General features: G+C 40.0%; 1 protein-coding gene across 5 annotated transcripts in view; it reads right to left on the bottom strand.

The window, feature by feature from the left end:
- LOC149253592 (SH3 domain-containing protein 2-like) overlaps positions 1 to 25,585 on the bottom strand; it is a 244,958-nt gene that overhangs the window by 160,916 nt on the left and 58,457 nt on the right. For all 5 annotated transcript variants that reach the window (XM_089459982.1, XM_089459981.1, XM_089459979.1 and 2 more), the window contains exons 3-5: positions 14,913 to 15,032; positions 14,587 to 14,656; positions 14,331 to 14,479 (exon numbers count right to left, since the gene is read on the bottom strand). In XM_089459982.1, the coding sequence (XP_089316108.1) occupies positions 14,331 to 14,479; positions 14,587 to 14,656; positions 14,913 to 15,032 (339 nt within the window). The remainder of the gene's footprint in view (positions 1 to 14,330; positions 14,480 to 14,586; positions 14,657 to 14,912; positions 15,033 to 25,585) is intronic.

The raw sequence follows: 25,585 nt of genomic DNA on the forward strand, positions 1-25,585 counted from the left end.
AAACTCCCTTGGCCCTTCTTAGAGAGCCTTACACCTTGCTTCACAAGAAAGCAAACCATACAACAACATCTCTTGCAAATAGGCCTGAGGAATCACTCCTTTTCTCTTCAATGATTCATCCTCCTAGTGATTCCCTTTACTATCAGGTCTCCTCCCATGGGTGAAAGTTTGTAAAGATCAGGGAGCTTTAGCTAAGGTGATTGTGGGCTATTGCTCCATCGTTACCCTTGACCTAGTAGTTGTCCCTTTAGGATCCCCTACTAGGACCCCTACTAGTTTGAGCAACAACAGTGTTAAATTGGCAACTAGGGACAAACTCCATGTGGGTCATCTTATTTATGGCAGCTGATATTTTTCTTGGATCCCTCTCATCGAGAGGTGTAGGATTGATCTAAAGATCATCCAATTCTGATAAGTATTCATGTAGATATGAATTTATTTGTGTTATAAGACAATTCGTCAAGGTCGACCAGCAACCAAATAAACCCCACAACTGCTCAACATTTTAGTATAAAAGGAGATGACTTAAGAGTCATTTCTCACACACACTTCTATCTTGATTTCTCTCCACTTGTCTTGGGTTTTAGTGGAAGGAAAATCTAGCAGCGAAAGCCCTAGACGTTGAAGGAAAGAAGACTAAGGGAGCTGCCCTAGAGGAGATGCCCTAGCCCTATACGCTGTCAAAGAAGAAGTCAAAAACATTGTCAAGGAAGCATGCCCTAGCCGCAGTCTTGGAGGAATCTTATCATAGCTAAGAGAGGCCCCTAATGCTGTCCAAAAGGCAGCCCTAGACGCAGTCTAAGAGAGACCCTAACGTTGTCCAAAAGGCAGCCCTATATGCAATCTAAGTACAACCCTAAACGCTGTCCAAAAGGTAACCCTAGAAGCAGTCTAAGAGCAGCCCTAAACGCAGTCTAAAGGGCAACCCTAAATGTTGTCTAAAGGCAGCCCTAAAACAGTCTAAAGGGATCCCTAACACTAACCTACGGTGCCCTAGATGCAAGCGTAATACAGCTGAAAAGGTGGGTTGTAGGTGACCCTCAAAACAGGGACAGCATGAGAGTTTGAGGACTCAAATATGCCCAGGACAGCAGCAAGACATGGTGCTGCAATAGCAATTGGGACAGCAACAAGACATGGTGCTACAATAGCAATTGGGGCAGCAATGACAGTGATGGGACAGCAATGACATTGATGGGACAACAGCATACTATGATGGGACAGCAATGACATTGATGGGACAGCAACAAAAACAATGGGACAGCAAGCTAACATGGAATGGCTATGTCACTAATAGTGGGACAGCAGTATGGCACATAGGACAGCGGTGGCTAGCATGGTGCAACAATGGCACATGGGACAGTGGTGCAGCATAAGGTGCAACAATTTGATGTGTACAACATGGTCATGAGGTTCAGCATTGTGATGATGGGTGCAGCACGGTGAGGTGTAGCATGATGACGAGATGCAGCACAATGATAGGTGAAGGAGTCACCTTGGAGAATCAGTTGAAGTAGCATGTCTCAACTGATGTCATGTATCATCTTAGAAATGATCTATGCTCTTATCTAGATAAGTCAAACTGTTGACTTCTGTTGTAAATGTACTATCTCTCTCTCTCTCTTTGCTAAACTATTTAAGAACATATAAGAAGAATTGATCAAGGGTTTCCCCACATTGGGGTTTGTCCCTGGCTAGCGCCACATCTTGTGTCCTCTTGTCTTGGCTTGTCTTCTACGATTGATGTTTATGTTCTATCTGTAGTTTACTTTAATGCTGATGTGATTGCTAATCTGGAAAAGATATTGAGCTAACTGTGAAAATTGAAATAAATTGCTCTAAGCATAGAACATACCTAAAATTAACATGGTACCAGAGCTGAGGTGAAGACAAAGCCCAAGCAAGAGTGAAAGAGCAATCACCGAAGATAGTTGGGAAAGAACAAAAGGATCAATGAATTCCTCATCTCTCTTCAAATTCACCGAGGGTGAAATCGAAGCAGAGAACATTATCAGAATGGCACAGTCGAAGCTTATGATGGCCTACCTAAAGATCACTTCACTGGGAAGTTCGGATCTAAGGGTGGAAAGAGAGGCAGATGACTTGTTCAGCCATTATGTGAAGGAGTGCCCAAATGACAGGGACACATCACTTGATGATGATAACAATCATCCCAGGGACATCTTCAATGATCAGAGGAATGACAGGTAATGCAGGTCATCAAGGAAATGGCCGACTCTTCAGAGAAAGCAAGGAACCCCAGGTATGGAAAATCAAATGTTGTTTCTGATAAGATAAAGTTATCTTGTATTAGCCCTCTCCTTCAGATTTTGTGGGAATCTGGCTTATTGATTATAGTGCTTCAAGGCACTTCATCGGATAGAAGGGTGCTCTCTCGAATTTGGTAAGAAACAATCATGGGGTTATACTTGGAGCCGATGCCACCTATCCCAGAAAGGGTGTAGGAAATGTTACCCCTCAATTGAATGAGGGTAACCCGATTCATTTACAGAATCTCTTTTATGTACCTGATCGCAAGAAGAACTTGGTGTCCATTTCGGCAATGGAAGTCAAAGGCTAAAGGGTGGCATTTATCGATGGAAAGGTACGTGTTTGAAAATGAAATTTTCAAACATACTTTTCCTCATGGGTTCAGGGTTGGCAATTTGTATCAAGTTGCAAGATGGTCCATTGGGGATCATGTCAATTGACATATCTCATCTATAGCACCGGAGGTCTACTTATTATGGGACCCTACCCGATGTGAGTCAAATGGTGACAGGGATGCCTGAATTCAAGAAGAGCATGAAGGTACATGTCCGAGATGTACCGAATGAAATCTTACAAGGGGATCATTCTCCTCATGTAGCAAGTCCACAGATTTGGAACAACCCAAGGGGTTTGAGATTCATGATCAGGAACCCCATGTATGCAGGTGGAAGAAAGCCCTCTATGGCTTGAAGCAAAACACCTCGGGCGTAATACGAGAGGATTGATAGTCGTCTGATGAAGTTGAGATTCACTAGGAGTGAAGTCGATCCAAACCATTGCTTGAAGGTTGTGGATGATAGACCTCTCATACTGGCACCTTATGAGGACGACCTCTTTCTGACAGGTGCAAACCCTTTCATTTGCAGGAGTAAGAGGGAGTTGGATTCCGGATGTGGAATGGTAAACTGCAAGCCTGTGACTACCTCAATGGAGCTTAACTTTCAGAAGTTGTGGTAGTGATGCCGGACCAGATTTGGAAAATGCCTCTGAGTTTTAATAACTCATTCGCATTGATGTTCTTGGTGAACTTTCGTCCATATGTTTTGCAGTTAGCATGATGAGCTCATATATGGTTGAGCCTCGCTGGATTGGTGTCAAGAATCTTCTGAGATATCTTCAAGGCACAATCTCTCATGGATTGAGATACACTGCCGAAAATGTGAAGCTACATGATTATTCGAATGCTGACTGGGCAGGCAGTGTGGAGGATCGCAAGGGCACTTCTGAGTGTTGGTTCTCTTTGGATTCTGCTTCAATATCATGGATGAGAAAGAAGAAGAAGTCGATTGCTATAAGCACCGCCGAGACCGAATACATAGCTACGAGTATGATCTTGTGTGAAGTTGCCTAGTTGTGGAAGCTCTTTAGTGAGTTGTTTGTACACATGAAGGATACCACCGTGATCTTCTGTGTCAACTAGGGGGGGATTCGATTATTGAGGAATCCCATATTCTATGATTGCTCTAGCAAATAGACATCAAATACTACCTTATCTGGGATATGATACATCGATGAGCGAGGAGGCTCCATCACATTGAGACTGGTGTACAGGTCGCAAACATTTTGTCAAAGCCCCGGGAAAAGGTCAAATTTGTGACTTTCCCGAACGACTTGGAGTCGTTGAGAGACCTTCTTATAAGGGTCCTGCATGTTGCATGCATTGAACTCTGGGAGCTTCAAGGGGCTTGGAGTACTTACTAGAGCAACATGCGACCATAGGGAGACTCACCCTCCCCTAATGGTGCACTGTGTATAGGGTAAATGGCTCAGCCTTCCCTGTGTTACCCCGTGGCGATTATGGAACAGGATGATTAGTTCTCCTATGGGCAGGGATGATTAGTTCTCCCGTGGCAACTGTGGGATAGGATGATAAGTTCTCTTGTCGAGGCATCCTACCCATTCAGTCTGGGACTCATGGGAAGTACCTCTCATCTGATCAATGAGCAGGGAAATGGGGTTAGGGACAATAGTAGTACTATCGATGGACGCATCGTTGTATCTACCATACTCCCTATGCTAGGATGACCTCCATTGATCTGGGATCAATGAAACTGATTTAGGATCAGTATGAGTGGTTCGAGACACTCTCTTGTGATATTGATCTGGGATCAATGAAACTGACTTCGAATTACTAAGAGTGGTATGACACACTCTCCTCATATCAAACTGACTTCAGGTCAGTAGAGAATGGTATGAGACATTCTCGGGCAATTCTTCTTCTTCATGTTTCAGCATAGCAGAGCAGTGCAAGGCACTGATGGCAGAGATAGTACAGCCGGGCAAATGGATCAGCGGATGGAATTCTCCCTAGTTGAGAGGGAGTGTTAAATTGGCAAATAGGGACAAACTCCATGGGGGTCATCTTATTTATGGCAGCTGATATTTTTCTTGGATCCCTCTCATCGAGAGGTGTAGGATTGATCTAAAGATCATCCGATTCCGATAAGTATTCATGTAGATATGAACTTATTTGTGTTATAAGACAATTCATCAAGGTCGGCGAGCAACCAAATAAACCCCACAAGTGCTCAACGTTTTAGTATAAAAGGAGATGACTTAAGAGTCATTTCTCACACACACTTCTATCTTGATTTCTCTTCACTTGTCTTGGGTTTTAGTGAAAGGGAAATCTAGCAGTGGAAACCCTAGACGTTGGAGGAAAGAAGACAAAGGGAGTTGCCTTAGAGGAGATGCCCTAGCCCTAGACGCTGTCAAAGAAGAATCAAAAACGTTGTCAACGAAGCATGCCCTAGTCGCAGTCTTGGAGGAATCTTATCATAGCCAAGAGAGGCCCTAACCCTGTCCAAAAGGCAGCCCTAGACGCAGTCTAAGGGAGGCCCTAATGTTGTCCAACAGGCAGCCCTAGACGCAGTCTAAGGGAGGCCCTAAACGCTGTCCAAAAGGCAGCCCTAGAAGCAGTCTAAGAGCATCCCTAAATGCAGTATAAAGGGCAGCCCTAAACGTTGTCTAAAGGTAACCCTAACGCAGTCTAAAGGGAGCCCTAATGCTAACCTACGGTGCCCTAGATGCAGGCCTAATACAGTTCAAAAGGTGTGTTGTAGGTGACCCTCAAAACAGGGACAACATGAGAGTTTGAGGACTCAAACATGCCCAGGACAGCAATGCTAATAATTGGGACAGCAGCAAGACATGGTGCTGCAATAGCAATTGGGACAACAGCAAGACATGGTGCTGCAATAGCAATTGGGACAGCAATGACAGTGATGGGACAGCAACATACTATGATGGGACAGCAGCGCACGATGATGGGACAGCAGCATACTATGATGGGACAGCAATGACATTGATGGGACAACGGCATACTATGATGGGACAGCAATGACATTGATGGGACAGCAACAAAAACAATGGAACAGCAAGCTAACATGGTATGGCTATGTCACTAATAGTCAGACAGCAGTATGCCACATAGGATAGCAGTGGCTAGCATGGTGCAACAATGGCACATGAGACAGCAGTGCAACATAAAGTGCAGCAGTATGATGTGTACAGCATGGTCATGAGGTCCACCATTGTGATGATGGGTGCAACATGGTGCAGCATGATGACGAGATGCAGCACAATGATAGGTGAAGGAGTCACCTTGGAGAATCAGTTGAAGCAACATGTCTTCAACTGATCTCATGTATCATCTTCTTAGAGATGATCTATGCTCTTATCTAGATAAGTCAAAATGTTGACTTCTGTTGTAAATGTACTATCTCTCTCTCTCTTTCTCTCTGCTAACTATTGAAGAACATATAAGAAGAATTGATCAAGGGTTTCCCCACATTAAGGTTTGTCCCTGGCTAACACCACATTTTGTGTCCTCTTGTCTTGGCTTGTCTTTTGCGATTTATGTTTATGTTCTATCTGCAGTTTACTTTAATGTTGATGTGATTGCTAATCTGGAAAAGATATTGAACTAACTGTGAAAATTGAAATAAATTGCTCTAAGCATAGAACATACCTAAAATTAAAAAACAGGTCCTTCACCGCATCTAAGAGTACTCATTATGCCTTTATCTCCCTCTTTGCTAGAGCGACCTTCTTAGCATCTATTGATTCTCAGATCACCTTCTCAACAATCTCCTAGAGATCATTTTCCTTGAGAATCAAGATGACCTTGGCCTTCCAAGGCAGAAAATTTGAGACTTCGTCTAGCCTATCTTCAAATCAAAGGCCTACTTCAAACATCTTCACCAAATCTTGCTGAAAATGTGTTAAGCCAAATCAAGCACACTTAACTGAAGGTTGTTTGCTACTTTAGGCACGCAAATCTGCTCCCAATCCCCTAACTGGCACAATCTCCTTCTCTCCCTCTAAGGGTTATCCTCTACCAATCACATTGGAAAACTTGTGACTGCAAAACTTCGACAACTTAGCATGTTGTTTGTTGTCACCATATTATGTGTAAATTGTACTTGTTGTACTCTATTATACATTTGGATTTTCTAGCTCGTCTCCTGTACGACTACGTCCAGTGTGCCCTACGGCTACAACTGTGTGACTGTCTGGCTAGCCCCCAAACACACCTACCACTCCCCATGCTCCACTAATCACATGACTATTGTTCTCCACACACGCCCTCATGGTGTCTCCCCTACTTAGACCTCACACTACTTGGTCCCTCCGGGCAGCAGAGTCCTTTCACGAGTCGACTAGCTCGATTCTAGTTCTTTGTTGTTAACTCAAAACACCTATTCTAACATGCATCCACTCCCCAACACACTCGGACATGTGTTGTTAACCTATTTGTTGGTCCCATAGTGACCCTAGCGCCTCTGCCTTTTGACTTGACAATATCTAACCATGTGGAGACTTGACGTACCAACTAGCCTCTCGACCCCCACAAGGTCATTGCTTCGTGCAACTAGTGGCTCAATGTCTCCACGATCAACCCTATCGCGCTGGCAGCTCCCTATCGGTGGTTGTATCCTTTTGCTTCATGCGGCCTTAACACCACTCTGCCCGTGACCAGGTCCTGCCACTCCGCTACACAAACCTTATCTAAACTTGGTTGTCTTCCTACACCCTTTTGCTAGCTTATCAAACCATGTTTTGTACATAAGTTATGTTCCCTACAGAGAGGTCCACGCCACGTGACCATCCCCTTGCTGCCTGCCAATTGTGTTGGCCCTGTTCACTTGCACAGAGACTAGATGGCTAACAATTCTATCGTCCACCCCACATGATCCACCTTTTTTTATTTTATTTCTTATTTTTATTTTTACTCAATCGTCTTCAACAATCACATGTCGTACAACCTACCTTCATACGGCATACCTTTGCCACAATTTCCTAGCCCAATTTTTCTATACAACTTAGTGTCGCATGGATCTGCCTCCTGCAAAACCGATCTATGTACATTGCTCATACGGTTGGTTTCTCACCTTTACAACTTTGTTTTTTGTGGCCCAATCTACCTATGCAATTTTTCAAAGATTGGTATTTATAGTTTCGAGCTCTGATAACATGTTAATTCCTATGAACCCAAGAACAAGCGATTAGTTCTTAGCAAACTATCTCAAATCCACTGAGTAAAAGCACACAACTAGATTCTTAACATAAACATTCAGTGGAAGCAAAATATCAACCAATCTCAATCACACATTTGACACACACAAATTCTCGCCAATCGACAATTCTTCATTAAATTAATTTCAGAACCTACTTTGGCTCCCTTCCTATGTTAATGACCTAATTGAGGAATTTACAAATACAACAAACCCTAGATCTGATCTAGTCGATCAAGCCTTATCTTTATCTAATATGAATTTCCTTGCTGCCCACTTGCACCTTCCTTAAACCTGACACACTTGAATGGAAGTCCTTCTCCACTCAATCACTCAGATCTCCTCTCAAGTTTTGTGCTCGCTGAGTGGTGTGTATTTTTCTTATCCTTGGCCTTGCCTTTATAACTTCTAATTGAGCTAAATCCCTAACCTTAATCTAAAGAGTAATTGACGATTGAGATTAGATCTCGTCTCAATTGAGATTAACTGTTGAGGTTAAAACATAATCACTAAAGAAAATACTTCACTTTTCCTTAGTTTCTTTAGCTCAATAGCCAACATAATTAATTATATGTTTTTCCTAAGCTAGACTTAGGCTAAATTACAGAAGCAACTTACTCAATACCTAAGCAAGTATCCTAAAGAGATTTTGGGCAACTTCTTGCACGCCCAAACACTTAGGCCTGTGCAAAAGTACATGCCCAATCTACAAACATCAACAAATATTTGTAATCCAATCCATCAAATTTGACAAGGTTGTTGATCCTCTATGCCTTAGAAGCCTCCCACAAAGATTGGGGAGGTTGAGAAGCTTGCTACTCCAAAGGTTGATCCACAAATTCTAGGTAAATCATAGTCAAAACAAGGAGTGCAAGTATAGAGACCATTTTGCCTTCCAATTCAATCAAGAAGCCCAACTAGTTTACCCTAACAGGCACAGGAGCAAGTAGAAGAACCTAAGAATTCTTTTTGGGTGAGTCATCCTCGTAAGTTTCCCAATTCTCTTGCAATAATGTCTTTCATTATTGGTGCAAGGCCTTCCATTTATGGGGAGGCAATAAAAGAAGGTGTGGTGGGATGCCACGGTAGAGGACTACAGCTTCACCTTGAAGAATTATGTCCAAGAGATAAGACACATACCAAAAAAGAAGTTAGCAATTGATTTCAGATGGTTGTGCAAGGTGAAGCATGTAGATGATGGTGGTCTTAACAAACATAAGGTTAGGTTCAAAGAGAGGGGTTTCTCCCAAAAAAAGTAGGCTATGAGGTGACCTCTGCTCCATTGGCCAGGTGTACATCCATCAAAACCATTATGCCTTTCACATCAATATTTGGTTGGCATTTATATCAAATCTGTTGAAAAATGTGTAACTAGGTTCGGTCTTCATAAATATGAAATGTACTTTTGATTCTTGTAAATTGTAAAATGAAGGAAAATTATTATTATTATTTCTAGAGCATGGGTTTCATGCTCAAGGTCTTTTATTTTATAGGTTAAGCACCCATTGAGTGCTTCTAGGGTTTGTCCTAAGTCAAGAAGTCAAAAGAGTCATTGTCATAAGTTGAAGACCCCTTCAAGCACATTGTAACTTGTAAAAAAAATTACTTTTTGTCCTTAAAAGCATCAAAATACCCTCCCAGATCAAGTCAGCCTAGAAGCTAGCAAGTCTGCCTAATTTAGGGAGCCACATCCACCTTTGAGAAGCCTATATAAAGGAGGAAACTCGACCTCCTTGGAGCACATTCATCTCTCACTCATTGAAGTGAAGGAAGAAGAAGAAGAAGAAGAAGGCAGTGAATAAGGGAGAGGATGAAGAAGACTTGGTTTTGGGCTATTTCTCTCTCACACGTGCGAAGGAAGGCTAGGGTTTCTACAGAAAATTTAGGGTTTTCCTCTGCAAGTTCGATTTTGAAGAAAAGAATACAAGAAGGTCAAGCGAAGGTCACAAGAAGTCATCCTCAAGCTCCAGAAGTTAGAGAAATCCAAGCAAAGGTCTAAGGAAGTCCTGGGAAGCTAAATGAAGCTCACGCGTGTGGCAACAGTAACTGCAGGAGGGCCGAATTTCAAGTTTGCAGTGGAGGCCGAAATTCTATAGTTGGAGGTTGAAGTTGTGCTACTGGAAGAGATTTGATTGGGTTTGACTTGGACAAGGAAAGCACATCATCCGGAAAGGTTGGACTTGGTCTTAGAGGGTATTGGTCTTGGTCTAAAGGTCTTGGAATTCGTCAATTGAAGAATCTATAAGGAAGAGAAGAGATTTGTGGGTTTTTCCTCTGAAGTGGAAAGGTTTTGGCCCTAGCTTGCACCCTATATTCTGTATTCTTGTTCTTCTTGTTTTTGGTAGTTGTTTGATGATACACAAACATAATAATAATAAGTGAAGCTAATAAGTAAGATAAGTAGAAAGACATCACAAGCAGTTATCAAAGAAAGAGAAATCACTCTAATCATTGCCCTTTAGATTTCTCAACATGGTATTAAAGCTAAAGTTGGCTAAAGGCATTATGAAGATCTCTACTACATTGAAGAAGTTTCTCGAGAAGTGTTCAAAGGCAGCGAGCCATCTCAAGAAAGGTATGAAGGAAGCATGGAATCTTTTAAGAAGGAAGTGACCAAGACAAAGGATGAAGGACTCTTCTCGACACTCTTGGCACATTTCAAGATGAAAACATTTGGGGGATCGATAGTGGTGCATCAAGACACATGAGTGGTCATCACAAGCAACTACAGACATCGTCAAAAAATCTTCTTAGAACTTGGAGATAATAACAGCTACCCCATAAGGGGAATTGGATCAACCTCGATAGAACTGGAGAATGGAGGCAATATTCATCTCAACAACATCCTATTTGTTCCAGATTTGCATAAGAATTTACTCTCCATTTCAAGTCTAAAAGATAAAGGTGATAGAGTAGCTTTCATTTGATGGAAAAGTTGCAATATGGAGTAAAAACTAAAGCATAGAAAATGCTAGAGTGATTAGCATTCGTGAAGGAAGACTTCACAAGTTGATATCTTCTCTTGCTCAAGCCCTGGTTCACATTGAAAACAGCCCATGTACATGGAATCCCCGAACTAAAAGAAGATCATGAAGGAGTATGCAAAGGATGTGCATCGAGTAAGAACACTAAGAGACCATTTGAAAGCAGTGCTTCAAGGTCAAAAGAAATCATGGATCTTATTCATTCTGATGTTTGTGGTCTTATGACTCCTCAATCGTTTGGACGCCATCTATATTATGTCACATTTATAGATGATCATTCAAGGAAGACTTGGGTTTACTTAATGAAATCCAAGGATGAAGTATTTACAAGAATTCAGAGTTGAAGTAGAGAACCTTACAGAGAGAAGAATCAAGTTATTCAGATCCGATAATGGAGGAGAATATACATCCAAGGAAATCATAGCTTTCTGTAAGGAGTCTAGGATTAAGAGGGAGCTCATATTCCCATATAATCCCGAACAAAACAGAGTTGCCAAATGAAAGAACCAGTCCATTGAAGAAAGTGTAAAAGAAATGTTACAAGCCTTGTAATCACCAGGCTTGGACCTTCTCAGTTCATAAGAAGTGTCAGGATTTAAAGCATCGAGATAGTGTTCAAAAAGCATTTTCTCAGTTAGTTTATAATCAATAGATATTTCTTTAAGCATACCATTGAACCTTCTATTAAATTCTTCACACGTCTCATTTTCTTTCTTTTAAAGACACTAATGGCTTTTGCTCTAAATAGATCTTCTTTCTTATCACCAAATTTCTCTTTAAAAGCATTAAGGAGGGAATCATATGAATCAATGTTATGATCAGGCCTATCCCTAAACCAATCCATAGCATCCTGCTCAAGGGTCAAGACGAAGCATTTCATTTGCACATCCTCATAATTTTGAGCCAGAGCGAATTTAGCCCACCAAGTTTGAAAAGCATATAAATGATTTTTAACAGTGATTGCATTATTTCCTTATAAAGCAGGTAGCTTGTCTAGACCAGTATTAGGAAGGTTATGGGGATAACTCTGGATGTTAGCAAAGTTAAGAGGTTGATAGACATCCATGATGTCTAGAATGGGAGGATTCAAGAAGAGTGAATGGATGTCACAGAGAGCTTCCTGGTCGAGATTGACAAGGAGTGTACGAGAAGAGAGCTTGTGTAATCTAGCTCTAAGAGCCCTCTCAGGATCCGGAACAAGATTAGCCAAGCTACTTGGGTTCCTCCTAGTACACGCCCCTGTAGAAGGAAGTGGAGTCGCCACTCAAACAGAAATCTAACTTAGACACAAAAGATGATATGATGAAAATGAGATGAAGATGAATGAGTGAAGATGAAAGGATCAAATGATGAGAAGAGATTGAGAGGACCAAGGACAAAAAACTGTCCTCAGCAACGATGCCAAAAAATGTTGTCGCACAAAGTGTCTAAGCACCGCAACAACGCTCAGAGTAAGGGTTGTTACTCTAATCCTTACTCACTCCATTTAGACTCTCTCCTAGACAAGTCAAGGGGGGTAGTCCCTAAGGTGAATGGATGAAGATAGTATGTGGAACACAGGCTCTAGGAGATTTTTAAGGATGAACTTAGAGCAAATCTTGGTTAACTGAGATGGATAGATTAAACAATTAATACAAATAAGACACAACCACAAGATAAAACAAATGCTTATAGACCAGTGCCTTATATTCAATTAACCATAGACTAAACGAAAACCAGTTATCCAAAGCAAAAGTATAATGTGGCAAAGCAATGGAAACATTGCAATTATCCAATCCTGAAATCCTGAAAAACTGATAAGTCTGCTGAATTTTGAATGAAATCTAAAATTCTACTTTCTCCATATGAAATCCAATGAGGTCGAAACCACTCTCAAACATCCTGAGTCATTTCATGGTAATGTTAAAAATTTAAGTAAAAGGATGAAAATGAAGATTAAAGAGAATGTCAATTTTACTTTAAGAATTTAACATTACCATGAAATTTGAATAGCATATCAATAGTAGAGAGCATTTGAGTGTGTTAAATAGGGTTTGGGAGGGGGAAATGGACCCCAAATAACATTTAGCTAATTCATAAAACACCTTAAAGTCCAAACCAATCAGCAAACCCCTTAAAATTTCATTAAAATAATGTTAAATTGATGTTTTAGTGGGTTATGGGCTCCTGTTTGTGACTCGGTCGAGTCAGTACGGGAAACGGCCGAGTTGGCCGAGTCATGGTTAACTCGGCCAACCGAGCCGTTTTTTGTACCGAGTCACTCCGGAGGGCAATGGAACGGACCAACTCGGCCGTTTCCGTTTCGAAACGGCCGTTTTTTAAAACTATGGTTAGAAGAAGGGTTATTTGGAACATAATCAGCAAAGTATGATAATAGCAAAAGTGATCCAACAATATGGTGGGAATTTTATGGTTTAGGGGCACCAGAATTGCAAAATTTTGCAATTCGTATCTTAAGCCAGGGATCAAGTGCATCAGCATGTGAAAGGAATTGGAGTTCCTTTGACCACATTCATTCCAAGAAAAGAAATAGATTGTTATCTGGAAGATTAGAAGATCTTGTTTATGTTCGTAGTAACTTGCAGTTGGCATTGAAAAATGTGGCTAAAGAGTCATCCAATTCCTCTACTCCGTGGATCAATCCTGTTCCAAATGCATCAATGGATGAAGCTGATTTGTACATTGATAGTGACATTGACAGGGAATTGACTGATGAATCTAATGCTGAAGCATCTAGCGGATTCACAGCTCCTACTACTCTTGATGATATAGAACTTTTTGATATAACAAGTGGGCCACAGGAACATCAAGAATAAAACTTGTGTTCCTGTTTTAGATTTCTAGTTTACTTTTTGCATGAACAATTTTCTAAAACTACCAAGCTACTTTAAACTTTTGAGTTTATATATTTTGAATACTTTTTTATCAGATTGTTTTTCAATATATGAAATCTGATATGGCCCATGGTTTTGTTGAATTTGATATGGGTGCCAAATTGCCAATGTCTATGATGAATTTCTCACCTTGTTTACTATGTATGGAAGTTGGAACTTGGTTCTTTATTGGAATTTGGCACTCGCTTTCATGGTTTATAAAATTATGTGGAAATGATTTAAATGTTTGAGCAATAATCTTATGTCTTTGCAATGTGCATTATGGACTTTGAATTTGACTTTAAATTGATTTTTTTATATATATACATTTTTTTTCGAATTTCTATATGTCGAATTTTATGTCGAACTTTATTGGCAAAATTTTAGTTGCCGAACTTTATTCGAATTTCAAGGTCGCCGAACTCGAACTCGAACACAAACCTGGTGACTTAGTATGTAGGTAGGGTCCCCTCTATGTGGTTATTATTATTCAGTTTACCACCGCGAGTCTGTATTGTTTTCCTCTTCTGAGTTAATTAAGAAAGATTACTTTTTGAATGCTACAAGTTCTTTTGAATTGCTGGAAGTACTTTTCAGTTAGCAGCTGTGTTTTCAGTGTTCTGGGCTTAATAATTGCAGGTCTGATCACCATGTACTGAAATTATAACATGGGTTTTAAGTTTAACCTGAACACCAAGTGTCCGATGCAAGTCCTCCCTCTCCTTCTCCATTGCATGATGAGATTTTCCAAAATAAAGAGAAGCTCTAGCAAGTGCTGAATTTGAGTTGGGACCATCATTCTCATATTTGCAGCAGTCGTCAGCTAGTTTTATTGCTACATAAACAAACAAAAGCAAAATCAATGAGAGCACTGAAGGAAGCATAACTAATGAAAATAATGTGTGAACATATTGCAGGCAATGAATTATATAAATAACTTACCATATTCCATCTGTTTTGAGCCTGCAGAGATGTGACCTTCCACACCACGTACAATGTCTCGCTGAAAATGCTGAAAAAGAAAGATACAATTAATTAACCTATACTTAACAAAGCATGCAACCAATATCTCCTTTCTTTTTAAGAATAAAGCATGCAACCAATATCTCCTTTCTTTTTAAGAATAAAGCATGCAAACAATATGTCATTCCTTTTTTAGAATAAAGCATGCAAACAATTTCTCCTTTCATTTTTAGAATTAATCAGACCTGAATACAATCACATGTCATTTAATTCTGAAAAATTATCAATATGAAAACTGCCCGTACCTTGGCTGCTCGAGTGGAAATATAAAGCCTTTCAAGATGTTGGTGACGCTCAAGTTCTGCTTCATCAGTAATGACTGCATCATTCCCAATTCCATGTCCAGTAAATTGCTTGAAAACTGCCTGCGATAATCCAAAACAAACCTTGAGATTTATTTAATGAAAAAACAACACAAATTGGAATCATTGAAGTTCAGTAATATGTTTTTTTCTCTTTCTTCCATTTGGAGTTCAATGTTTCAAGGGATATCTCTTCCGTGATGAGTTTTGTTCCTACCAAAATAATGTGGTTCATACTCTGATTGCAGAAAAATAATAAAACTTTGAAGTATAGAGGATGTCTTGTGGATTCTCGTAGCAGAGACAGCAATATTTTAAGTGGCATTGTGCCCAGGAAAGAAGACACGGTGCATAGCTTTGCATACACATGGATCAGCATGGTGGAGAATTTGTTCTTTATTATTCTATAAATCTAGCTTATTTTTTCCTGTGGTTTTGTCCCAGCCAGGTACGTATGGCTTCCACAGCACCTTCTACATTTATGGTTTAGGGGTGTCACGTCATGCTATAAAAGTGGGGGATTGAGAATTACTGTGTCCAAGTATGATGCTTAAAGACATTGTCTCCTATAGAATTTTAGCAGCTAGGAAGCTCGTACTCGCATGTCATGTTTGATCAGATTTTAGATGACAAATGCAGAAACTGTAGTCCTTCAATCTTTCAATGTATCTTTGCATATGTCCCTTTGATTGATGTGCATTGTAGTGGGAGAAAGGCAGGACATCTTTGTAACTGACGAGGGTTTCAGGTTTTAAATATATTATAAACTTTAACTTTCTGGAAGTTACTATGTTATTCTGGACGGATTATGATTAATTTTCTGGAAATCTGAGAGAATGTTTGAGGTGTTCAGGATTGTGACTAAGGTATATCATGGATCACAATGATCTGCTTCATTTCTTTGTTAGCGCTTTCAGTATGTAGTATAAAAGCCTGATGGCCTCTGGTTAACTTGGTAAGATGATCATGCTTTCAACAGTCAATTTTTTTTTCATATTGGATAACAAGTCTAGATTAGGTTTTGGAAGAAGATTGTAGCCTCTGAAAATGATTACACCATGTTTAGGTGTGCTTCATATGAAGTGGGTTGCATGGTGTAGGAATGACCATTGAGTGTCCCATGATGGACATGCACATATGGAGGTGGCCTACTTTTGGATTGCTAGACCTTGCTTGATGCTTTTGTGGCATTATAGGGGAGAACATGTTGGTTGTGGAGCCTGATTATCTTCTTGATTCAGAGGTCTTGTTTTTTAGCCACATTTGGACCCCAGTTCTTAACGGAGGGTGTGGAGGGGCTTGCCCCCTACTATTGTCACTAGGGGGTCCAGAGGGATGGCAACAATTCTTTGAATCCCCCCATTGTAGGTGTTCGAGAGTGGCACCCATGAAGAAAAAAATTTGTAAAAATTGCCTTGTGAAATATTGTAATCTCATAGTCAATCTGGATTGTTTCATCTTTAGGTCACAGATTTGACAATAGATGTTATGTCAGGGTCTTTTTCCCTGGAAGGAAACCCGTGTTTTATGAGGGCATTGTATTGCGGTTGTGTATTATTGAGATAGCTTTGTAATTGGGAGAGAGGAGACAGTGAGAGAGAGAAGAGGTTGCAGTGGTTATGTTGCAGGTTGTAATCCTTTCATTTTGTTGGACGGAATAAAAAGAAGGATTGGCTATTTCTCTATGGACATAGCCCAAATCAGGTGCACTGTTGAGATACCAAGTGTAGTGTAGATTAATGCTTGATTCCTCTTCTTGATAATTACTTGTGAATATTAGGTGTCTTCTTATTTCTCTTATGTCTTCTTCTTCAAGCAATTATACAAATGTTCAAAACATAAAGATCAATAATGAGACAAAGGACACCAAAAATTAGGCCAGAAGCCAGGGCAAAACCCACAAGGGGAAAACCCAACAATCCTTCTCTTATAGAATCAGATCAAAATGAAAGATACCCGCGACCAAGATCAAATAGCCACAAAGATACTAAGTCAAACCCTCCTCTACATCTTGTCCAAAAGTCAAAGTCAACGTTGGTCAAACTTCTTCAAATCTGGTCAAACTCAAAATTTTGGCCCTATAGTAGAGGCCAAATTTCAGTTGTGCAATTACCTCAGAATTCAGCCCTATTCCATAAAAAAATTCATGCGTGCAACCTGCAATAGGGTAGAAACCTAACTTTCTTCCTTTGCCTTGACTACCTTCTCTCTCCCTTGACTTCGACCTTCTTCTTCGTTGGTTTAGGTGCAGAAGATACTTGTTGATGTGATGGATGAATGATCTCTCGAAGAGATCAAATTGTCTCTTATATATAGTTGTCCAAGACAGGGTTGCGAGGGAGCACCCCCCCCTCAAACCCGCTCCCGAATCACACTCCACTCGAAAGCGGATAGGGAGCGACCTCGAGAGTACGTTTCCGAAATCACTCCCTTCAAGAGTGAATTTCGGGAGTGGGTTCCCTTAAAAAAAATCACTCCCTGGTTTTTAGGGAGCGACCTCGAGAGTACGTTTCCGAAATCACTCCCTTCAAGAGTGAATTTCGGGAGTGCGTTCCCTTAAAAAAAAATCACTCCCTGGTTTTTAGGGAGCAACCTCGGGAGTATGTTTCCGAAATCACTCCCTTCAAGAGTGAATTTTGGGAGTGCGTTCCCTTAAAAAAAAATCGCTCCCTGGTTTTTAGGGAGCGATCGCTCCTTGACCTCTCCCTTTCGCTCCAAGAGCGAAAAATTAAAAGTGGGAGCGGTCAGGGAGCGATCGCTTCCTCAGCTCCTTGTATTAATTTTCTACTCCCGTTGGCGAAAAGGTCGTGTGGCGGACAAGGAGGGACGAGTGACACACGTGGAGGAAAGGGAGGGAAGGGGAGGGGGAAAAGGTTAAAAGGCCCTCTCCCCTCCCATTATTTACCATTTGTCTTTGTTGGAGAGAGCAAGAGAGAGTTTGGAGCTTGGAGAGAGCAAGAGAGAGGAGCTTGGAGCTTGAGTTGAGGAGGGAGATTGAAGGAGCTTGAGGAGCTTGCAAGGGAGATTGGAGCTTGGGATTGAAGGCCAAAGAGGTAGGATCTACACTCTAATCTAGCATTTTTGTTTTTTATATGTTCATTGCTAAATAAAAATGTTCTCTTCTCTATTTCCCATTCCCATTCTCATTCCTCCATTTTTTTGCAGACTCAAAACTTCAAACATCATGGCTATATGGCTTGGCATTCTCTTGTTGTTGGTTCCTTTTTTTGTTATTATGGTGTTGGAGAGTAGAAGGAGGGTTGATCATGATGAAGAGGATGAAGAAGTGGGTTATAGTGGATTTGATGAAAACCCTGGAGAGGAGTACCTTGGTGAGGAGGAAGAGAGTGGAGATGATGAGGGCACAAAAACTAAACAAGACCAAACCCATTGTGGAAATATGTTTCTAGGCCTGAAGCAAGGAAAGGGGGTGGAACCACTAAATTTACATGCCCCCATTGCAAAAACACTTACACAGGTTCATACACTCGTGCTAGAAGGCACCTCTGTGGGAAAAGGCCATGGGATGGAGATAAACAAATAGGAATCAAAGCTTGTGTAAGTGTGTCAGCAACACAAAGAGCCAAATACATAAGGGAAGAGGAGGAAGCCCAATACAGATCTAAAAAATCAAAGGGTTTCTTTGAACATAGCTCACAATCACATGCACAAAGAACTCCATCAGCATCCTCCCATGGCAATGGATATGGAGGCATGGGAACAAACATCTCTTTAAGGCGTAGAACCATATCAAATTTCCTTGACGAAGGGTGTAGGAATGATGTGGATTCAAAAATTTACCAGTTTCTCTATGCATGTGGGATACCATTCAATGTTCTTCGCTCACCTTATTGGCATGAAATGGTTTCTGCCATAAATGATGCCCCCAAAGGATACAAGGGCCCTGGGTATGACAAGGTTTACACTGTTGGACTTAATCATGAAAAAGCAAAAATACCACATTCTTTGAGTAAAATGACAAATTCTTGGAATGAGCATGGGGTATCCATTGTATATGATGGATGGACAAATGTAAAAGACAAGCCATTGATAAGTGTTCTTGATGTGTCTGTTAATGGTGCCATCTTCCTTTTAGCATATGATTACTCAGAAAAGTTCAAGACCGCCATCAACATTGCAGAACCATTACTTGAAACAATTGAACGTATTGGGCCATACATTGTCATCCAAGTCATCACTAATAATGTTGTTAATTGTAAGGCAGCGAGAGCAATTATTGAGGATAGATACCCCAACATATTTTGGTCCAGGTGTTTGGTTCACACAATGAACCTTTTGATGCATGATATTATTAAGAACAAAAACCATTAATACAAACGGATTGGTGATTTGTACAAGAGAGGCAAAAAAATGATAAAATTTATTACAAATCGTAGCAATACCCATGGGCTTTTCCGCAGTCACTCAAGATTGGAGTTGTTGAAGATTGTGAAGGCTAGATTTGCTAGCTATTACCTCACCTTCAGGTGCCTTTTGAAAGTAAGAGAGTCATCGGCTAGCATGGTATGAAGTCAACGCTGGCAAGTATTAAATAACAGGGCTCCAAATGCAGTTGACAAGCAAGGTTTTGAACAAGTGGAGGACACCGCTATTGATAGCCTATTTTGGGCACGTGTGAGGGAAGTATCGCAATTCACCAAGCCCATTTATAGCATGATTTGTTTTGCAAATAAAGATAAACCAGTGATTGGGGAGGTGTATGAGCAGATGGATAGCATGTTGGGGCAAATAAAATATGATGTTCTGGAAAATGATCCCAACTTGTATTCAATGATTCACAATTGTGTGTGTGCACAATGGAATAAACGTAATGTTCCACTACATGCCTTGGCGTATATCCTTATGCAAAAATACTACTCTCCATCTTGGTTGGGCCAAGCTGCACCTGGGGGTGGGGTTAGGATCAAACCCCATTCAGATCTAGAGGTATCTAAAGGATATATGGAAGCATTAGACAAGTTTGTCCCTGACAAGGAGGAGTGTGCTAATCTACGTCTTGAAATAGGCAGATACTTCAGTTGCATTGGTTTGTTTGGTTCTTTGCATGCAATGGAAGATAGAGACAGATTTGATGCTCTCACATAGTGGGAGGCATATGGCGGCATGGGACTTTTGCCAAAATTAGCAAAAAAACGTTCTCACAAGTTGTAAATACTTCTTCTCCAGAGAGGTGTTGGAGCACCTACAACTTCATCCATAATGTGAGAAGAAACAAACTCAATGAAAATTGGGCAGAAAGCTTGGTTTATGTGCACTACAACTAGAGGTTGTTGAGTCATTATTGTGATCGAGCTTATGAGGATGCAGCATATAAAATTTGGGACAACAACCTAGAGGACGATAATTTGGAGGATGGCACTATCCATCTAGAAGAATTGGAAGCGGAACTTTTGAGAGATGATGATGAAGCAACAACAACCATGCCACCCCCACCATTCAGTAGCAGCGTCAGTGCTCAAGTTCCGACAATTGTTCCTTTGATGTCGCCACTTCCATCTACATCCTCACGTGGAGGGCATGTGCCTTCTGGTTCTGGTCATGCGACTATGCGGGAGGAGTCTCCTAGAAGACCACCACGACTTGCTCAGAAATTAGACATTTATCATGGCGGCAAGAGGAAGTTGTAGATAATAGATTTACTTGTCTTTTCTAGTTTCTAGTAGTTTTTATAATTGTTCACTCTTTCATATTTATTATGATATTTTTTGTAAACAATATATGACAATTTAAGTTTGAAGGTTGAAGGTTGAAGAGGGTTGAATAGGTGCCACTAGGCCAATTTGGTCATCTTGTGGGCTTACGACTCAAAAATAAAATTTAAATTATTTTTCTTACAAATGTCCAAATGGGACATGACTCAAATACATTTTCTTTTGACTCGTAATAAATTCTTTTTGACTCTTTAAGCATGAAGAACATGCTTTGACAAAAATATAATAAATACATCAATGATAAATTTGCATTATGAAGACCGACTCTAATTACAACTTCAACACTCCCTATTAACTAGGGAGGTATTCATAATGACTTAACAAGATAGTCTCAAGTTGAAATATTCATATAAGAAAGGATCCATATTGATAAACATCATTGATGATAACATCATCATAACCAGCATTGTCAAAATACCAAGGCCTTGACAAGTAAGCTTTATCTCTCCACTAAATCAGAGCACAATGTTGGGAGGCATTCAATAGGACACCACCGCCTCTTTGAGGCACATACTCCACCTAGGTTCACCAAAGTATGTCCTCACAAGACCATTTCCTAATCCATTGTCACAATATTTGACACAAGGAAATATCAATCCCCATACCATTCTTATACCAGATCAATGTTCTTGACTTACGGTTGTTAGTCCTGGTTACAATAATGTCTCAAGAATGTCAATCCATGATGCTTATCCAATGCACCATTCTTCCTATCCGTGTTCATGTACTAGACTTACAGTTGACACATGGAGAACAAGGTGTCCATCCTCACTCCGTCTCAATCTGGGAGGAGATATCCACAAGCCCAAGCTTGTCTCAAAAGTACTCATGCTTTCTCTTAGTAAGGGACTTCGTCAATACATCAACTAGTTGTTCATAAATGGAGATATACTATAGCTCCACGGCTCCATCTTGCACCATGCTTCGAATGTAGTGATACTTATTCATAATGGGCCTCGACCTCGCATGAAAGACTGGGTTCTCTAACAACTTTATGCAGCTTTGATTATCACAATATATTATGGTTGAGTCCATTACTCCTTCAAACAAATTAGCAAGCAACTTATGAAGCCAAACTGCTTCATGACTAACTTCATTAGCTACCATATATTTAGCTTCAGTATTACTTAGTGCAACTCAATCATGTTTTCTGCTCATCCAAGAAACCATAGCAGATCCCAAACAAAAACAACCATCAGTAGTACTTTTCCCATCATCGGTACTGCTTGCCCAATCAGAATTAGTATAACTTAATAATCGAATCTCATTTCCTGTAACATATCTCAAACAATGATGTATGGTTCCATAGAGATATCTCAAGATGTGATTTGTTGCTATCCAATGATCATGTTTGGGCTCCATCTGAAACTGGCTTAGATTATATACAACAAAGCATATATATGGTCGGGTGTTCACTAAATACATTAAAGAACCAATCAGCTCTCGATATGATGGGTAGATCAACACGATTTGAATATGAACTTCTCAACTTCTTCAAACTGGTGATCATTGGTGTTGCCATTGGTTTGTAGTCCATCATCCCAATTTTTTGTAGAATCCTGATCATGTATTTTCCTTGACCAAGAAAGATTTCATCAAGTTTATGCCCAGCTTCAAGTCCCAGGTAATAGTACATTAATCCAAGATCCTTCATGTTGAATTCAGTTGCTATTTCCTTCTTGGATTAACGAATAAGATGTTCCACGCCTATTATTAATAAGTCATCCACATATAGCAATATGATCATTGGTTCATTTTATACTACCTTGTTGTAGAGATTCGGATCTGTAGTACTCTTGGCGAAACCAAGCCTTATTAGATAGGTATCCATTCAAGAGCTTTCTTTAATCTACAGACATGAGATTCCTTTCCATGGACTTCAAATCCTTGAGGTTGTTCAATATAAACTTCATCAATTGTGCCACTAAGAAAAGTTGTCTTCACATCCATTTGATGTGTGTTCCATCCCATAGAAGCTGCAATAGAGATGAGGATCGTAATTGTTGTGTATCTAGATGTAGGAGCAAAGGTTTCATCATAGTCAACTCCCTATTGTTGAATGAATCCTCTAGCCACAAATCTTGCCTTATATTTGTCAATACTTCCATATGTTGCATGTTTAATCTTATAAACCCACGGGAAGTCACAACAGATTTATTCTTTGGTCTAGGAAGAATTTCCCAAACATCATTCTTCATTATTGATTGGTGTTCTTCCATCATTGCATTCTTCCATACTCGTTATTTAGTGACCTTTTCTTAAGCAAAAGGTTTTGATTCAATGAGTTTAGTCATCTATGTTGCATAACTAGAGTAATGTTTGGGTCGCTTGCTTTCTCTGAATGTTCCTCTTGGGGCTGCATGCCCTTCTGCTTCTTGCAAAGTTGTTCTAAGCCAAGCAGGTCTCTTTGTAGGTTTTGGAATGATGATAGGTCCTTCATGATGATCAACTGTGGGTTCTAGAGAACTGATTTGTCTTGGACTATCTTCATTTGGAAAGACAAGTCCTTCTTCTTCATCAGAGTCAATGGGGATGTCTTTCGACTTCTTGTATGCAATGCTTTCATCAAATGTCACATCTTTGCTTACTTCAATACAATGTTGTTCTTTGATGTAGATTATGTATGCTTTAAATGAGTTGCTATAGCCACAAAAATTCATTTCATGCCTGTAGGATCCAACTTCTTTTTCCTATCCTTACGAATATGAATGTAGACTAGACATCCAAAGATTCTGAGGTGATCAACATTAGGATTCTTTCTAGTAAAAGACTCTTCCGAAGTTATGTCACCAAGAATTCTATGAGGGCTTCTATTTTGAATGTATACTGCAATCATGAAGGCTTCTCCCCATAGAAATTTGGGAAGATCTTGATCATGTATCATGGCTCTTACACATTCTTCAATACAATGATTCTTCCTTTCAGTTACACCATTTTGTTGAGGATTATAAAGAACTATCAGCTCCCTCTTAATCCCAACTTCTTTGCAAAAGGCTACAAGTTCTTTAGATGTATATTCTCCTCCATTATCAGATTTAAGGTCTTGATCTTCTTTTCCGTCATATTCTCAACTTTAGCTTTGAACTCTTGGAGCTTGTCAAATACTTCATCTTTGGACTTCAAGAAATATATCCAAGTCTTCCTAGAGTAGTCGTCAATAAATGTTACATAGTATAGATGACCACAAATGATTTTTCAAACATTGGGCCACATACATTAAAGTGGATTAGGTCCAAGATTTCCTTAGATCTTAAGTCACTGCTAGGAAATGGCTTTTCACATTTTTGCCAAGAGCACATCCTTTACAAATTCCTTCATGTTCTTCTTTCAATTGGGGTATACCTGTAACCATTTGATTCAAGGATGGCAATATCTTGTAATGGAGATGGCCATATCTTCTATGCCACAATTCACAAGGATTGATATCAATGTGTACAAAGGCTTCAGGAGGAGTTAGAATTCTATACAACCTCCCCTCACAAATCCCAATAACTTTAGCACTATCTATACTAGATCCCTTAGCCCAAACAACCACCTTGCCATCAATAAATGCTATTCTATCTCCTTTATCTTCTAAACAAGAAATAGAAAGTAAATTCTTTTTCAAACCTGAAACAAAGAAGATGTTGTTGAGATGAATGTTCCCACCAAATTCCAGCTTGAGGGGGGTACATACAATGCCTTTAATTGGATAGTTATTCGTCTCCTAGTTCAACCTTGTGAGAAGAGCTTCCATTTGATAGAGTGTTGAGATGTACACGTTCTCCTATCATGTGCTTTTCAGCTCCACTATCGATTACCCAAGTGTTCTCATCTTCAATTAGACTTGTGAGAGCAAAGTAGAGACTTCCATCCTTGATCTCCTTGGATAGTTTTCAGACAAAACTGGTGATATAACCTTTAATGGATTCAAGGAGAATCCTAAGAGCCTTGAGACCTTCTCTCGTGTACTCGGTCATTGGAAAAGAGACAGAGTTGCTACAAAGATGTCTTCAATCAAGAGTGCCAACAATTTGTGATCTTCAAGCTTCCTTCTTTCACTTTAGCTCTAATACCATGTTGAGAAACAAAGTGTAGTGTAGATTAATGCTTGATTCCTTTTCTTGATAATTACTTGTGAATATTAGGTGTCTTCTTATTACTCCTTATGTCTTCTTCATCAAGCAATTATACAAATGTTCAAAACATAAAGATCATAATGAGACAAAGGACACAAAAAATTAAGCTAGAGGCCTGGGGAAAACCAACAAGGGGAAAACCCAACAATCCTTCTCTATAGAATCGACTCAAAATGAGAGATATCCAAGACCAAGACCAAACAGCCACAAAGATACCAAGTCAAACCCTCCTCCAAGTCCCCTCCAATAGTCAAAGTCAACGATAGTAAAACTTCTTCAAATCTGGTCAAACACAGAATTTCAGCCCTTCAGTAGAGGCCTGATTTTTGACTTCGGCCTTCTTCTTCATTGGTTTAGGTGTAGAAGATACTTGTTGATGTGATGGATGAATGAGCTCTCCAAGTGATCGAATTGTCTCTTATATAAAGTTGGCCAAGAGGGTCGAATAGGTACCACTAGGCCGACTTGTCCAAGGAGGGCCGACTTGTCCAAGGAGGGCCGACTTGGTCATCTTGTGGGCTTGTGACTTAAAAATAAAATTTAAATTATTTTTCTTACAAATGTCCAAATGGAACATGACTCATACATTTTCTTTTGACTCGTAATAAACTCTTTTTTGACTCTTTTTGACTCTCTAAGCATGAAGAACAGGCTTTGACAAAATATAATAAATACATCAATGATAAGTTTACATTATGAAGACCGACTCTAGTTACAACTTCAACATGAACCACGTATATTGGTGTCTCCTTTGTATTGTTTCAAT

Source organism: Pinus tabuliformis, chromosome 7 (assembly GCF_031772625.1).
Source record: "Pinus tabuliformis cultivar Carrire ecotype Pingquan chromosome 7, CPIR1, whole genome shotgun sequence".
NCBI classification, from domain to species: domain Eukaryota; kingdom Viridiplantae; phylum Streptophyta; class Pinopsida; order Pinales; family Pinaceae; genus Pinus; species Pinus tabuliformis.